Raw genomic sequence first — 15,904 nt, 5'->3', positions numbered from 1 at the left:
ACTTAAGGAGAATCATATGCTAACATTGGAACACATTAAAGTAATTATAATTTATTATGTTGTTTATTGAAAAAGGAAAAAATGTGAAGCATTTGCCACACATATAATGACCTAATGTGTTTATCATGGAAGATCGCTTACTAATCAAATTTTGGCATAATAGCATAGGTTGAATATTGAGGAACAATAAAGAAGATTTAAGGAAGACAATGTTAAAAGAGACACATAGATTGAATATTGAAGAGGATACACTAAGATGATAATGAAATAGTGAAGATGATGGATTCAAATGAGAGCTGAAGAGGTGGATTGATGCTTGGAAGAAACTAGATACATTGTTTTATTTCTTGAATACTAAATAAAAAAAATAAAAAAAATAAGTCTTTTAGAGTGTATAATTATTTAACTTTCAAAATTTAGAATTTAAAATTATTTTTAATTTCATAAATTTTGTATTTAACTTCTAAAATATTTTTTTTTTAAATTTTCGAAGTTTTCTTATTTTAATAGTCCACTGAATTGTCTCACTTTTTAGAATTGAAAACATAATTCAACTGAATATTTTTAACTTTAGACAACAAAAAGTGGAAGGAACCAATTGTATTAGATTTCGGATTTTGGAAAGAGGAGTTTGAATTTTAAGTCCTACGCGCAGCTGAGTATTAATAACATAACGGCTATCCCAGCCTAGATATAGTCTCAAGTAGCCGTTGCCAAAGCGACACAACACTTCATTCACATCACAGTTTTTTTCAAACTCCTCATTCACACCAAAACAACGCCAAAAGTATAATCACAAAAGCTTCCCCTTTCCACCCACACTCTTTTCTCAGATTCTCCGATCAAGTACGCTCTCTTCTTAATTTTGCATGTTCATATCGAATCGATGCAAATATTAGAATCTGTTTTCAATTTTTATGTATACTCTTTCTTTTTTTTCACGGTGGGCTTCATTTGATTTAGGGTTTGTAATTTTAAAGTGAGAAAATGATGCCATTGACGCCTGATCAGTCTAGTAAGAAAGTTGGGTCCGGTATGACAGCTTCTCCGTCGCCGTTTCTCACACCTCGCCCGGAACGACGCCGTCCTGATTCACGAGGTTCTGAATGGTGCCCCAACCGTCAGGACAAGGACAAAGAGACTAACGTCCAAGTTTTGCTTCGATGCAGGTTTTATTTTATTTCATGACGAGCTGAAGCTATAAAATGGACCCAGATTTTTTATTAAATTTTGAATATTTATTTTTTTTATGCATAATGTCAGACCATTTAGTGAAGATGAGCTCAGATCCAACGTTCCCAGGGTGGTGACATGTAGTGAAAACAAAAGGGAAGTTACTGTTATGCACACTCTAGGTAACAAGCAAGTAGATAGAGTTTTCACCTTTGATAAGGTAGGGCTATATGAATCTTATGACCATTTACAAGTAATAATAATAATATCTTGATACGATCTTATAGTTAACTTTTTTTAATTTACATTTCTAAAGGTTTTTGGACCTAAAGCACAGCAAAGATCAATATACGAGCAAGCAATTGCCCCAATTGTGAATGAAGTTCTCGATGGTTTCAATTGCACTGTTTTCGCATATGGCCAGACAGGTACTGGCAAAACTTATACAATGGAAGGCGGCATGCGAAATAAGGTATTACAATTTTCTCACTCAATATGTAGCAATGTGTAGTTTTTTTTTTTGTGTTCACAGAAAGTGTGTTAGTGTCATTAAATGAGATTTCTTTATACAGGGTGGTGATTTACCTGCTGAGGCTGGTGTAATTCCAAGAGCAGTGCGTCAAATTTTTGATATTTTAGAAGCACAGAATGCCGACTATAACATGAAAGTGACATTCCTTGAGCTTTATAATGAAGAGATAACCGATTTGTTGTCCCCAGACGAGAATTCTAGGCCTACCGAGGAAAAACAGAAGAAACCTATAACCCTTATGGAAGATGGAAAGGGCTGTGTGTTTGTGAGAGGCCTTGAAGAAGAATCAGTTTACAGCGTCAATGAAATTTACACTCTATTGGAACGAGGAGCGTCCAAAAGGCGCACTGCAGAAACTTTGCTCAACAAGAGAAGCAGGTCCTTTTCTTTTATTGAAGTTGTATAAGTATTTCATGTTTGCAGAAGTATGTTTCGCTTAATGAAATGTTACTTTGGTGCAGCCGTTCTCATTCAGTCTTCACCATTACTGTGTATGTAAAGGAGACAGTGATTGGCGACGAGGAGTTGATTAAATGTGGCAAGCTCAATCTCGTCGACTTGGCAGGATCAGAAAATATAATGCGTTCAGGAGCACGTGAGGTAAAAGAAAAATTTCTACTTGACTCTATTTTAAGTGACTAATAGTGGTTGGTAGTTTGTCATTTGGTCAAAATGCATCGTGATCAAATATAGATAATTTGAGATATCATTTTATTCTTAACATGCTATTTAATTGCTTGAACTTTTAAATGATTATGACTTATTGATTATAGTTGTAAGATTAGCAGTGTTCAGGAAGCTATTTATCTACTGATTGTTCATGGTGTCCCTTCTTTCTCTTTTTTCTGGATTGTTACATGAAGCCTGACTGGGATCTATTTTTGGATTGACATTAAGTTTCCACCCGTTATTTTATATGCATTTACAACCAGGATATATTATCATGCTGAGTAATAAAATTACAGGGGCGTGCTAGAGAAGCAGGGGAGATAAACAAGAGCTTACTCACCCTGGGACGTGTCATAAATGCACTTGTGGAACATTCTGCTCATGTGCCTTACAGGTTCATGTTAACAACATATTCAATTACTATTGTTTAATTAAAATTTGAAAACGTTTGGCTTATTATCAATGTCATGTTCGTGTTGTTTCAGAGACAGTAAGCTTACAAGGATTTTGCGAGACTCCCTAGGAGGGAAAACAAAGACATGCATAATTGCTACTATTTCTCCTTCTGCTTATTGTATGGATGAAACACTAAGTACACTAGACTATGCTAGTCGTGCAAAAAGCATAAAGAATAAGCCTGAGGTCTGTTGCCACTGCTCTTATTGTCCTTTGCGTACAATTCTTCTAAAAGCAGTTTTAACTTTGTGTGCTTTTAATAGGCAAACCAAAAGGTTTCAAAGGCCGTTTTGCTGAAGGACTTGTACATAGAAATTGAGAGGATGAAAGAAGGTAACATTCATCACCAATTTGTAAGTTTAGGAATGTAGAAGAATATTTTGTATCTCATCTTTGTCTATGTGAATATCGAATGCAGATATTCGAGCAGCAAGGGAAAAGAACGGTGTATATATTTCTCATGAAAGATTTGCCAAGGAAGAAACAGAAAAGAAGGTCTTACATTTGTTTTCCAAAAGGCCATAATGTAACAATAATACGATAAAGAAGTTTGCAAATGATGGCATCATATGGAAAAACAAAAACACTTATTTCAAAATTTTATTTTAATATTCATATAACTGAATATGGTGCTTGTGTCTTTTCCTGCAATACCGCAGTTTCTGATTGAAAACTATATTTATATGTGTATTCCGTTTTTCATGATATTTGTTTCAATTTCCCTATCCTAATTCAGGAAAGGAATGAGAAGATAGAGCAATTAGAGAATGACCTTGGCCTAAGTGAGAAGGTACTACCTGACATTTCTTTGGTTGACATTTCTATTATTGTCTATGGAGAACTTTGTGGATAAGTTAATTCTTTCTCTCATATTTTGCAGCAAGTGGAGAGCTTCCGTGAGCTCTATTTAACAGAGCAAGAACAGAAACTGGATTTAGAAAGAGAGCTTAAGGATTGCAAGGTTCTCTAAATACCTAGAATGTTTTCCTTCAGAAGTTATTCTTGAAAAATATTGTCTCTCACTTTAAATTACTCTCTCAGGGGAATTTGGAAAAAACCAGAAACACCTTACATGATCTCCAAGAGAACTACAAGCAAGTAGTTTCAACCTTGAAGGAGAAGGAATACACCATTTCCAAGCTAATGAAGTCAGGTAATTCAATTGATGGTTATGGAGTAACATTTATTTATTTTTTATTCAATTGTGATTTTATTTACTTTGTTGTAAACAGAAACTGCCTTGATTGATCGTGCGAAGGAAATGTGTACTGATCTGAAGAATGCATCTGATGATATTAATTCACTGTCCTCAAATTTGGGTATGTTTTAATCTATCAAGATTTGAAATGTTTCCACAAGAAATCTGCTTCATCAAATGTGAAAAATGAAATTAAGCATATATCTTCATATGCTCCTTGTTTTTAGAAATTGACATGTTTCTGAATGGAACTATCAATATCAACTATTAATTTGAAAATAATGATACACCCTATTTCTGGGAGTAGGAATGCGATGTGTTTGTGCACCCCCTAGATGTTTTATTTTCCCTCAATCTGTGGTATTAATGTATTATTATCTTTTTTGCAGATCACAAAGAAAGATTGGAGGCAGAAAATAAAAAAATAATTTTGAATTTTGGGTCTCTCCTAAATGAGAGCTTAAAGGACTTGCATACAACCATTATGGGATCAGTTTCTCAACAACAGAAACAACTTAAAAGTATGGAAGACCATGTCAGCTCCTATCTTGCCAGTAAAAGTGATGTAAGACAAACGAAAACATCTAGTTGCAGTTGCAAATTATGTTTGTCACGTCTCCACCAGAGTTGATTTATGATAATCTTTTTTCAGGCTGCACAAACTCTAGAATCAAGGATCAAGAAAATGACGGGAATTTACACTTCAGGGGTAGAGACCATGAAGGAGCTAACCAATACATTGCACATGAAAGCTACATCGGATGTGGAACTGATGCAATCTAAAGTGTCATCACAAACATTGGCAGTTGAAAATGTAAAAATACAAGACATAAGTTGATTGTTCTTTATTTTCAACATTCATTGAGGGCATTATCTGCTCTAATTGTTAGTTATATGCTCCTATCTAAAGTTGATTACTCTGCTTCCTTACAGTTTCTTGCCACTGCTGTTTCTGAAGCCAAGGATGTTATATGCAACATCCAGAATTCTATTGATGAGCAAAAGCAGCTGCTAGCATTCTCACTTCAACAGCAAGAGCAAGTATGTTTCATTTGTAAACTATTCTTTTGGTTAAGTTTATTTTTTGTATAAAATAAAGAGCTATAGTTTTAATCATGCCATTGAAAACTTCATGGACCAATGTTAGGGATTGCAACGAAGCATAGCTTCAGCACGAGTCGCTTCAGAGGCTGCTATAAACTTTTTTAATGACATTCATCTACGTTCTTCAAGTGTCATGAAAGTTCTTGAAGAAACTCAAAATGAGAGGTCCGAGCAGTTAGCTAACTTTGAGAAGAAGTTTAAGGTATGTGGATTTTGAGCCACTTATACATCGCGATCTCTAAAGTCATACTCATGATGATTAGTTTTTTTCCTTTAACTTTAAACAGGAAGAGGTTGAGAGAGAGGAGGCACAGGCCTTACAGAAAATTGCAGCGATTTTGGGAACCATGACATCTAATAGGACGGTTATGGTCAGTCGAGTGCATTATTGTTTCAATTCCTTGGAGTTGTACAGATTGTATTAACTAAGTACAGGATCACTGACTTCTGAAGAATATGTATTAGGTCTCAGAGGCATCAAGGAATATCAAGGACACAAGCATGCAACAGTCCAAGAGATTACAGCTAGAGATGCTCAACATGCAGCAAGTTTCAAAAGATGGTACCAAGGAAGTTAGTGGGTATGTAGAGAACGTGAAAAGTCACTTTGTGGAGCAAATATTCTCGGCCAGTGATATTAATACTACCATGGAGAATTGCCTCCTTGAGTGGTGAGCTTTCGTTTGTTCTGTTCTGCTCTTTTCTCTTAATCTCTTAATTTTTCTCTCTTTTGTTTAGAGGATAATAGACAAACACAGTTTTACTTATACCATTTAAGTAAAACTCTGTTTTCAATGAACTATGCCAGTGATTTCAATGAATTTGCCGAAATTTCAAACTTGTATATTTTTGTAATGTTATGCAGCTCAAAGACTGTAGAGTGTTCTAGGAAGCAGTGGGAAAGTGCCAACTCGTCCTCGTGTAATCTCCTCAAGAACAATCTTGCAGAGATAGAATCCACAGTGAAGTAAGTTTTGCTTGTTCATGTCGCAGACTTGATCTTAATGAGCCACAGGAAGTTAAAATTTTCAACTTTTATTAATGCATGACAGGGAAAACATCTTATCAAATCATGCTCTTAAGCAAGAATTTGTGTCTGCATCATTGTCTATGGATTCAGATTATGATGCAGTAACACGCACCCTGCTGGCAGATGTAAATGGTAAATTCTAGTCCTTACATGTCTTACCCCATTCTTTCGTTTGTCTGAAATTGGACCAAGTATAAACTTGCATTACTCCAGGTGCACTGATGATGGACCATGAGAACAAGAAGGCAATTGATTCCATGACCACAAGGTGGTTGGAGCAGCTTAACTCATTGCAAGACAAGCATGGCCAAGATGTATCAAATATCCATGTTCAAGCAGAAAAAAGCCTGGTTAAAGATTACTTGGTACATACTTTCTTATGGTCACATTTTGTTTTCGTTGTGGAGATTTTGCGTAACTCTTTAGTTTTAGTATTAAAGCTTTTCTCTTCTTTATGTGAAAAGGTTGATCAGAATGAAAGATCTCAGAAAAGAATTATATCAGTTCCCAGCCCGGCTTCCTTTGAGGAGATGAGAACACTGATCACAGAAGACAAGTCCACTTCGCCGAAATTAATTCATGCAGAAAGCAAAACTCCAAATCGAACTCCTTTTGCAGACGTGAATTCAGTCAATTAGTGAGAAAGTTATATGAGAATGAAACTCCACAAAGCTCATCACTTAATGAGCACTCTCTCTAACATGTACCCTCCCGTAGAGACTAAAGTTGTAGTTTAGTGTAAAAGGTCTATTTGAATTTTCCTATTTAGTTGAGGTGTGCTTCTGCACGCAATTTGTTTGTAGTTATATGTATTCTCCATTTCTCTAGTTTCCTCCTTTTACATGTTCTTTGCATTACATTCACTGTTTTTCAAAATCTTCTGCTCCTTTTCCCTTGTGAAGTGTGTGAAGAAACTTCACTTCCGCGTGAAGCCCGCGTTGCGTCTCTTTCTCCCACTCCCTTAAAGCATGTTCCAGCACTGATCTTTCTACCATTCTAGAAACTCGCTGCTTTTCAACACAAACATCGGATCTAACCGGTGCCTCCACGCAAACAACTTTCAAACAAATTCATGTTTTTTCGATCCCTTTTTTTATGAAATCCGTTTTCCTAGACACTAAGAAAACATTCTTTTATCACACCAAATTGGCGTACTCCGCCCAAGTCTGTGTTCAATGCGTGAGCGTTACATTGAACTTTCTAATCAGGATCTTCACACATCAAATAACAATATCATTTAAATATCACTATTAACTTTGCTACAATAATTTTTTTTTAATATCTATTACATTAAACAAGGAATACAATAAATAACAACTCTTTTTATGATGTACACATTTTATTATCTATTTTATCCTTTTCAATATAAACTATTTTAATAATTAAAATTCTTTAAACTTTGTAACTGTTCTTTTACAATTACTTTTTAAAAGTATAATTTTCCTAATGACTTAACATTTTTATTTTAATAAAATAAATTTTTAATTTTTTTATTATCATAAAGTAAAAGAGCGTAAACACATGTTTTTCGCTAGTAAAATAATAATAATATGTTATTATTTCAAACAAATATGAATTTTGGAAATACCAATTTATTTTTTCCAGTACACTATTATATGTTTGGTGTATATACTTTGGTTATTATAGAAATTATCTCGCTTGCTGTATACTTTGGTTTTAGTTTATCCTTTAAGTAGTTGTTTTTTTAATTAAAAATTTTAAGTAACTTTTTTAAAATAAATTTAATTTGGCCATCTTTTTAATTTAACTGTTTTTTAAAACTAAAATAATTATCTATAATAAGAATAATAACTTTATTTTTTTTATTATAAAAAAAGGTGAAGCCAGTAGTATTTCTTAAAAGTTATTCTAGAATTAGAAAAAATATTTAAAATTACAAATTTTAACATAAGAAGACATTTTTTTATCAAATTAAATGATAATAAATAGGAGAAAAACCCTGTTGCGTACATTGAGATAAGAAGTAACCTTGGTTTTTCTTCACCAACTTAATAATACTAAAATTGGAATACTCTAAAGAAACGGAAGCTTCATGGGAAGCGTTGTTTATCCGTACATATCCTGTATTAGCTCAGTGCTCACGGATCTCTCACTCGGTTGCTATACCGTGTAACGTAGTATTGTGCGTGGGCCTCAAGTCAAAGAATCAATTGCACCATAAAATATCTCAAATTTTACTTCTAATTTAATATATCTTTAGTTACTATTCCGCTGCTTAAAGAAAACATTTTTTATTTAACTCTTACTTCTTAAAGTTAAGATAAAATTCATTATTATTTGTCTATATTTAATGATATATATATATATATATTATGCGTGAAAAAAAAAACAGAATATAAAATTTTATAAATATTTTATTGAATAGAACATAATATATTTCACTTCCTAATCTTCTAATAGAAGCTTAAGTGAGCAGTTACGGAAGCAGAAAGGGGTAGTGACGTAATTGGAGGAAAGTCAAAGTTCTTATTGATAATGAGGTGTACAAAACGGACTTTTACTCGCAATCTCACTTTTTGACTATGGCCTATAAATACTCCGTTTCAGCCTCAAAGTGTTTTGCCACATAACCACGTCCAATTAAACATGGTAGCCGTTCTGAAGAGACAGAGAGAAAACGAATCCGAGGAGTTCCAGTGCAAGACGTGTAACCGGAAATTCTCGTCGTTCCAAGCGCTGGGAGGTCACCGGGCGAGCCACAAGAAGCCCAAGTTGGAGGGAGAAGAGGGCAAGGATCTGAGCCGGAAGCCCAAAACCCACGAGTGTTCGATTTGCGGGCAGGGATTCTCGTTGGGCCAGGCCCTGGGAGGGCACATGAGAAAACACAGGGGAGGCTTGAACGAAGGGTTTTCTTCAGTTATTGCGGAGGCACCGCTTCTGAAACGTTCGAATAGCAGCAAGAGGGTGATGTGCTTGGAGTTGGATCTCAACCTAACGCCGTTGGAAAATGACTTGAAGTTGTTGTTCGGAAACAAGGCTCCTACGGTGCATCTTTCCTTGTAGATTTTTCTCATTCTTTTCATTATTTTTTGTACAAATTTTCCTTATTCACTGATTGAATTCGGCTCTCTGCTGCTTCTTTGAGATGTTAGAGTGTGTGTAGATAGATAGGTAACTGATCCGGAATTCTCACGCTGGATTTCTGTTTCGCTTTCTGAGGAAGAACCGTGAAATAGATAAATTCACGTTGCGTTTTCTTTTGGTGTTCGTTTTGAAGTTGCTTAACGTGGATCAATACTCTAACGTTAGAAACGTAAATTTTTCATCCAATTACTTATAACACAAGAAGTTCCAGGAACCTGATTAGTAGATGAAAAGATAGTAGGAATCCGATTCTTGATTTTGTGTTTTTGACTTCAAAATAAAGGAGGGGATTTTGAAAAGTTTTTTTAGGAAGAATTGAAAAAAAGTAACTAGTTTAAAAAATAATTTGAAAAAAATATATTTATTTATTAAAAATAAATATTTAAGGAAATATTTATTTACAAAAACAGATTTTAAGCAAGAATAATTTAGAAAGTTATGTAAATTTGTTAACTAAAAAAAGAAAGTATTTAAAAATAGTGGGAAGTGTTTTACACAATTTGATTGTTGATTTCTGAATAATAATGTAATAAAACATAAATAAATTAAATAAAATATTTTACAAATAATTATGCAAAGAAAAATAATATATTGTAGAAATATTTTTGAAGTAACATTATTCTCTCTCTTTTATTTGTCATTATTATTTATCATCGTTATATTATTATCATCGTTATTTTAATAATTACGTTTATTAATATAAATAAATCTTAAAATTATATATATATATATATATATATATATATGGAGAGAGAGAGAGAGAGAGAGAGAGAGAGATAAAATTGAAGGGTTGTTTGGTATACTTTTATAACGTAGAGTAAATTAAAAATAGATAAAAAACAATTGATTAAAAAACTATTCGAGTATTTAGTTATCTAAGAGGCAAATAATTTCTTTTAGAGATTTATTCACGTTGCACGTTTGGATGTAAAAGTTAAGTATTTTTTAGTAATTCATCATTTTGTGAAATGTGGTCGTTAGATTTAATTTATACTTGAACAATATTTTGATTATCATCTCTAACCAAACGTTGGTCAGAGATTGATTTTGGTGACTTTTTTTTTGCAGTTAGATAAATATGAATAGATTTTGATCCGTTTCTCGATAAATTTGTTAGAAAAATTTGTTGGTAAATTCGTTGGAAATATCGTGATATAGTTCATATCTGTTTTCGCTCTTTTTTTTCTTCTTTTAAACATTGTCTATTTTGATGCTTCTTGTATCTGGAATTGAAGTTTCCATCATTCTCTTTCTTCTATTTACCTATGGGCACCTCTGGCCATGAAGCAAAGAGGGGCCACTGATGAGCGGTTATAGGCATCACTTCTGGTAATCCATGGTGACAGAACATGAGCGTGTGACCCAAGAGCTGGATTTGTGTTGTTCAATGTTGAGAAAGATAGGTCAAAGGGAGAGGAAGAAACTTTGTCTCGGGCAAATGAGAAAGACGTGTGAGAGAAAGAAAATAACTTTTTCACACAGAAAGAGTGAAAAAATGGTGACAAGATTCTTGCTCGTTTTATTGACAGATTTACCGATATATTTTTCGTCGATAATGTATATTTTATTTATCGATGAGTTTTATTGACAAATTTCTTTGTCGATAAGTGAAATATGTATTACCGACAAATTTTTCCAATGAAAAATTTTGTCGATAAGTGAAAAAAATAGAAAATTCTCGCTCTTTTTACCAATTGATTTTTCTATAGATAATGCATATTTTATTTATCGATAAATTTTACTGACAGATTCTTTTGTCGATAAGTGAATATGCATTACGGATGCATTTTTTGATGAATTTTTCCATTGATAATGATTTCGTCAATAAAGAAAATTTTCAGATCCGTAGTAAAATCCATCGATAATGCAAATTTATTAATGAATATATTTTCATTGGTAAAAGTTTGTCGATAATATTTTTATAGTGGTTCAAGAAACTTTAGAAACGTCTACAAAAAAACCGAATTTAAAACGAAATGAATCCTTAAAACCTCATAATACAAGACAATTAGAAAGAAAAACAACGCATGCAATGAAAAATCACTTCACTTTATTTCAAATTAGGAACGAAAGATTAAAAGGAGTCGAAACTTACTTGCTCTATTCTAGAAATTGATCGAATAGATATGGAGATTACACCGCCGTGATCTCTTAAGAACTTCTCGATCGCCAAACAGATGATTGAAGAGATAAAATCTTTAGAGAAAAGCAAAAGAAAATGGAAAGAAAGAGTTGTATAGAGATTAGTGATGTTTTAGGTAATGAGATGAGTTTCACAAATTCTATTCATTTTATTAAATTATTTTAACTTTAAAACATTTAGTCTCATTGTTATTTTAAAACTCTATCAACTCTAATCTCTATTTTCTATGTTATTAAATTTATATGTTTATTTTTTTATTGTTTAGTTATTAATAAATAATTGACAATATTTAATAATTACTATATTATTTTATTAATTCAATTGAAATATTTTTAATTTTTTGATGTTAGAAATCAATTTTATTAGAGTTAATAAAAAAATTTCAACTTTTATAATTTGATGATGGACTAGTGTATGACATTAGCGAAATTATATACATGTTCGTATTAGAATAATTTCTATTGGTTTTTTATTACTTCATATAAGTTATTCAAATTTTGATTAATAACAAAGAACAAATAAATTTTATTTGAACATAAGTTTCTATCGGTAATATTTGAATTAAAGTAAAAATATAAACATTGGTAACAAAGTTTGAATTTGAAATGCTAAATCTATAAAAACAGTAAACTATGGTAACAAAGTTTGAATTTAAAATTCAAAATTCAAAAAAGGAATTTAGAAAAATGACATTTTTTTAATGCCCCATTTCAATGTCTTTAAACAAATTTCACATGTCTCTCACCAATCAGAAGAGTTGGTTTTTTAATAAAACTTGAAAGATGAAAATTTCAATTTTATTAATTAAAATATGTGAATAATAATAATAAATAATAATAATAATAAAATTAAAATATAATATAAAACAATAAATAAATAATTGAACAATGACATAAGTAATAAACTAAAAGTAAACAAATAATAAAATATTAAAAATAATACTTCATGGTAAAAAGGTTATGTTAAACTCAAATAATTTAAAAAATAATTTGAATAACAAACACATAAATGGATTATTAAAAAATTTAAATTATAAATTCTTTAAACTTTTAAAGATATAAAAATAAATAAAAATTTAAATTTTAATCTTTTTTCTAAATTAATATTTATATTGCTATATTTGAATTTTGAAATATATAATATCAAAGTTTGAATTTGAAGTTCAAAATTTCTAAAAGTAAAAGTAAAAATGGTAACACAGTTTTATTTTGAAATTCAAAATTACGAAAAAAATTATGCCTTTTTAATTGACAATTTTAAATCTCCAAACAACTTTCACATGTTTCTAACCTACTAAAAAGAATTCGTATTTAAGATGGAAACAAAATTTGAAAGATGAAGTATTCAAAAGATTTAATGAAAATATGTGAATAAAGACAAATAATAATAATAAAAATTAAAATATGTTTGAGAGATGATTTCTTGAAAAGAGAAAATCCTTATTAAACATAAACTCAACTTAATTCAAAATTTTAATATAATAATCTATGAATTTTTTTCAATTTTATTCACCTAAACTCACTTAGCTTGCCAGCGAAATGCAGGTTTTCAACCCATCAACATATATTAGTTACTGCACTTGAACACAGAACCATATTGGGAGCATTTTTTAGTTTGGTCAAAGTCAGTATCTCATGCAGAAACATCAACAGAAAATAAACATGTAGTTGAACCTTCGTTTCCTTTTGTGTATGTTGTCACAATACAGAATAATATTGTTTTATCGATTTTATTTTGTACATCGAATATTCTTTTGACTTTATTTACATTGATTTCTTAAGACAGCTTAGTACAGGGCACATCTTGGAAGTCACATGGAAAGGTCTGAATGCTACTCACCAAAGTTAAGCATTCCTGTGTTACCTATCAAGAGTTGAGACCTACCTACCAAAGGTTAAAAGTTGTCGACCCAAGATTGAGAATTACCTATCAAAGGTAAACAACTGTCTATGGTCGATTAAATTTGAATATTATATTGCAAAATCTAATGTTTCTTAACGTTGGTGCTTTAAATTTGAATATTATAATGTTTTTGAACGTGGTCATTCAAAACTGCTTCTTCCACAGGCCAAGGCACGTTTGATTGTAATGTTCTGATTTTATTAACAGGCCAAGGCACTTTTGCTTTTGCTTGCAACGTCTGATTTTATTAAACAATCATTTTTTAGCAGATATTTTGTTACATATTTTGAATTTTCTCGATCATGGACTTGATTCACCAGCTCTATAAGACATTTCTGTCACTCCAAAATCATCATCAGAAATCATTTTTCTCTCAATTTCTCTTAGTTTCATTCTTTCTTTTTTCTTTTTTTTTCTAAAAATATTTTAGGTTTATTTTATTATTTTTTTAGAGATCTTTACTAGTTTTTATATCATTAGAAATTTTGAAAAGTCTTATTGTGTCTTGGAGGCTTGCGCAATACATCGCGGATAAATCCTTAAGGACAGTGATCTACACGTCTCAGGAAATCCTTTGTTTGTGATCTTTATTATTTTATTGTCAGTTTTTACAATATATTATCTGTAAGGGTCAAGAGTTCTTTATCAAATAATAAGTGTTGCATGCTGATGGTCAAGTGCCTCTTGCTAAGGATTATGTGTCGTATGCTACCAATACCTAACCGTCACATGTCAAAGACTACATGCCTTTTACCATTACTATGTATCATCTATCAAAGATGATTGTAAACCACCTATTAAGTGGCCTAGTTGAGTACGTGTCAGCCTACCACATTTGATGATATATCACCTTTTATGCAACTTAGTAAAATTTGGCTAATCATTATTACCTCATTCAAGGTAAATGGTTCATTAGGTCATTAGGTCTATATCCAAGTCCATTCAGGTAAAGACTCATAAGTATTAAATTATGATATAAATATAATAGTAATAGCGATTTGTACCTATTTTTTACATTATAATTACCATTTTGTCAGTTTACTGATCTGAAAATTGACTAGTGTGGGAGAATTTTCTATATACACAAAGCTCATGTATCTTGTGGAGAATAAGTACCAAGAAAAATCTATTTACGAGATACGTTTGCCTATGTAAGAACACATTCCTAAGTTTCAAAAAGAAGGACCACTTCCTTCTTGGGTTGAATAGCTCACCGCGCATGACTTTGTCACTGCGCAGCACACCCCAACACGCACACACCTTGTCATCATACAGTTAAAATATTTTGTAAACCAGCGTGTGTAAAATACGTAGAATATGACCATTATTAACACTCTTCTCTTAATTCAATAATGTTCTTAAGAAAGTTATTTAATGTTGAAAGTCATATTAAAGTAAGGGATTTGGCCGTTTAGGAAATACAAAGTCAGATAGGCCAACAACCGTTAACACTTTTACTTTCTAAGTTTCAACAGGTTTGAAGGATTCGTTTAGACAAAATTAGCCTCCAACAAGTGGTTTATTTGTTTAAACGAGTCAAAGACCTTGACTTTGTCTAAAACGGCCTATAAATACCAATCTTAATGCCCTAAGTTTGACATCTCAATTTCAACACCTTCTTTCTCCTATTTCATTGTCTTAGTTAATTCTACGTGAGAAGTGTCCATGAAGAGACAGAGAGAAGACAGCGTAGATTTGGCAAATTGTCTAGTGCTACTCTCCCGTCCCATAGAAATCAAACCCCACAAACTTTTCCGTCCTCAGGAATTTGAGTGCAGAACCTGCAACCGTAAGTTTTCTTCGTTTCAAGCTCTTGGTGGCCACAGGGCCAGCCACAAAACGCCCAAGCAAGACGTGAAAGAAGAGGAAGAAATTCTGAGACTTGGAAATAAGACCAAAAAGCACGAGTGCTCCATTTGTGGTCAAAAATTCTCTCTGGGTCAGGCACTGGGAGGACACATGAAAAGGCACAGAATTGCCCTAAACGAAGGGTTTTCTTCAATAAATCAGGCTCTGGTAAAGGTCCCCATTCTGAAAAGGTCGAATACTACGAGGGTTATGTGCTTGGACTTGAACTTGACCCCTCTGCAGAATGATTTGAAGCTACTGTTTGGCGACAAAGCACCCAGAGTTGATTCCTTCGTCTGATCAATTGTGATGATGACGACTATAACTACACTTTGGTTGAAGTATTTGGTTACTTGTGATGTTTTTCTGTTTTTCTAACCAATGTATTCTTTCGATTCTTTCATGTACATGTTTGTTTATTTTATAGGATACAAATCATATCGTTTATGCTTTAAAGATATGTCTCAGTAATCACAATGTGAAGAAGAATTGTTAATGATGGAATGGACCTTTGGCATAATCCAATTTTAGAATATAAGGTTTAACTTCTTTCATTTTATTTTTTATAGGTTGTGGATGATTAACATCCATAGAACTACTAGCAGGAAGAATAAATATGTTTTTATTACAAAATCACCAAACGAATACAAATGTTTCCTTCCTTTTCTTTATAAAGCAAAATGTGTTAGTTTGGAATACAAACATATTCAAATCCATTTCGTAAAGACATTTTCATTATTAATT

General features: G+C 32.1%; 2 protein-coding genes and 1 pseudogene across 2 annotated transcripts; all 3 read left to right on the top strand.

Moving 5' to 3' along the window:
* The first annotated feature begins 696 nt into the window (after positions 1 to 696).
* On the top strand, positions 697 to 7,016 carry LOC148195051 (kinesin-like protein KIN-5B). The gene is made up of 24 exons (XM_088095438.1): positions 697 to 846; positions 964 to 1,169; positions 1,264 to 1,393; positions 1,490 to 1,645; positions 1,746 to 2,083; positions 2,167 to 2,305; positions 2,671 to 2,768; positions 2,860 to 3,016; positions 3,094 to 3,163; positions 3,249 to 3,325; positions 3,567 to 3,620; positions 3,711 to 3,791; positions 3,872 to 3,983; positions 4,063 to 4,149; positions 4,418 to 4,593; positions 4,681 to 4,842; positions 4,962 to 5,069; positions 5,176 to 5,334; positions 5,420 to 5,503; positions 5,598 to 5,803; positions 5,998 to 6,099; positions 6,185 to 6,294; positions 6,376 to 6,527; positions 6,627 to 7,016. Exons 2-24 carry the CDS (start codon positions 988 to 990, stop codon positions 6,798 to 6,800), a joined length of 3,114 nt encoding a protein of 1,037 aa, XP_087951564.1. The 5' UTR covers positions 697 to 846; positions 964 to 987; the 3' UTR covers positions 6,801 to 7,016.
* A 1,753-nt stretch (positions 7,017 to 8,769) lies between these two features.
* LOC124820587 (zinc finger protein ZAT11-like) lies at positions 8,770 to 9,186 on the top strand. Its single transcript, XM_047292311.2, has one exon. It carries the CDS (start codon positions 8,770 to 8,772, stop codon positions 9,184 to 9,186), a length of 417 nt encoding a protein of 138 aa, XP_047148267.1.
* Positions 9,187 to 14,933: 5,747 nt separating this feature from the next.
* On the top strand, positions 14,934 to 15,484 carry LOC148195050 (zinc finger protein ZAT11 pseudogene; annotated as a pseudogene).
* Positions 15,485 to 15,904: the final 420 nt, after the last annotated feature.

Source organism: Vigna umbellata, chromosome 7 (assembly GCF_029865625.1).
Source record: "Vigna umbellata cultivar VRB3 chromosome 7, Vumbellata_1.0, whole genome shotgun sequence".
NCBI classification, from domain to species: domain Eukaryota; kingdom Viridiplantae; phylum Streptophyta; class Magnoliopsida; order Fabales; family Fabaceae; genus Vigna; species Vigna umbellata.
The sequence above is the reverse complement of the archived record's forward strand: the minus strand, read 5'-3'. Positions and strand labels throughout refer to the sequence as shown.

What these genes read in the sequence shown, in the direction of transcription:
- LOC148195051 (XM_088095438.1), top strand. Translation starts at nt 988, where the DNA reads ATGATGCCATTGACGCCTGATCAGTCTAGTAAGAAAGTTGGGTCCGGT. An exon ending in GAGAATTGCCTCCTTGAGTG is followed by an intron (nt 5,804 to 5,997) that starts GTGAGCTTTCGT and finishes AATGTTATGCAG; the next exon opens with CTCAAAGACTGTAGAGTGTT. An exon ending in GAGATAGAATCCACAGTGAA is followed by an intron (nt 6,100 to 6,184) that starts GTAAGTTTTGCT and finishes AATGCATGACAG; the next exon opens with GGAAAACATCTTATCAAATC.
- LOC124820587 (XM_047292311.2), top strand. Translation starts at nt 8,770, where the DNA reads ATGGTAGCCGTTCTGAAGAGACAGAGAGAAAACGAATCCGAGGAGTTC.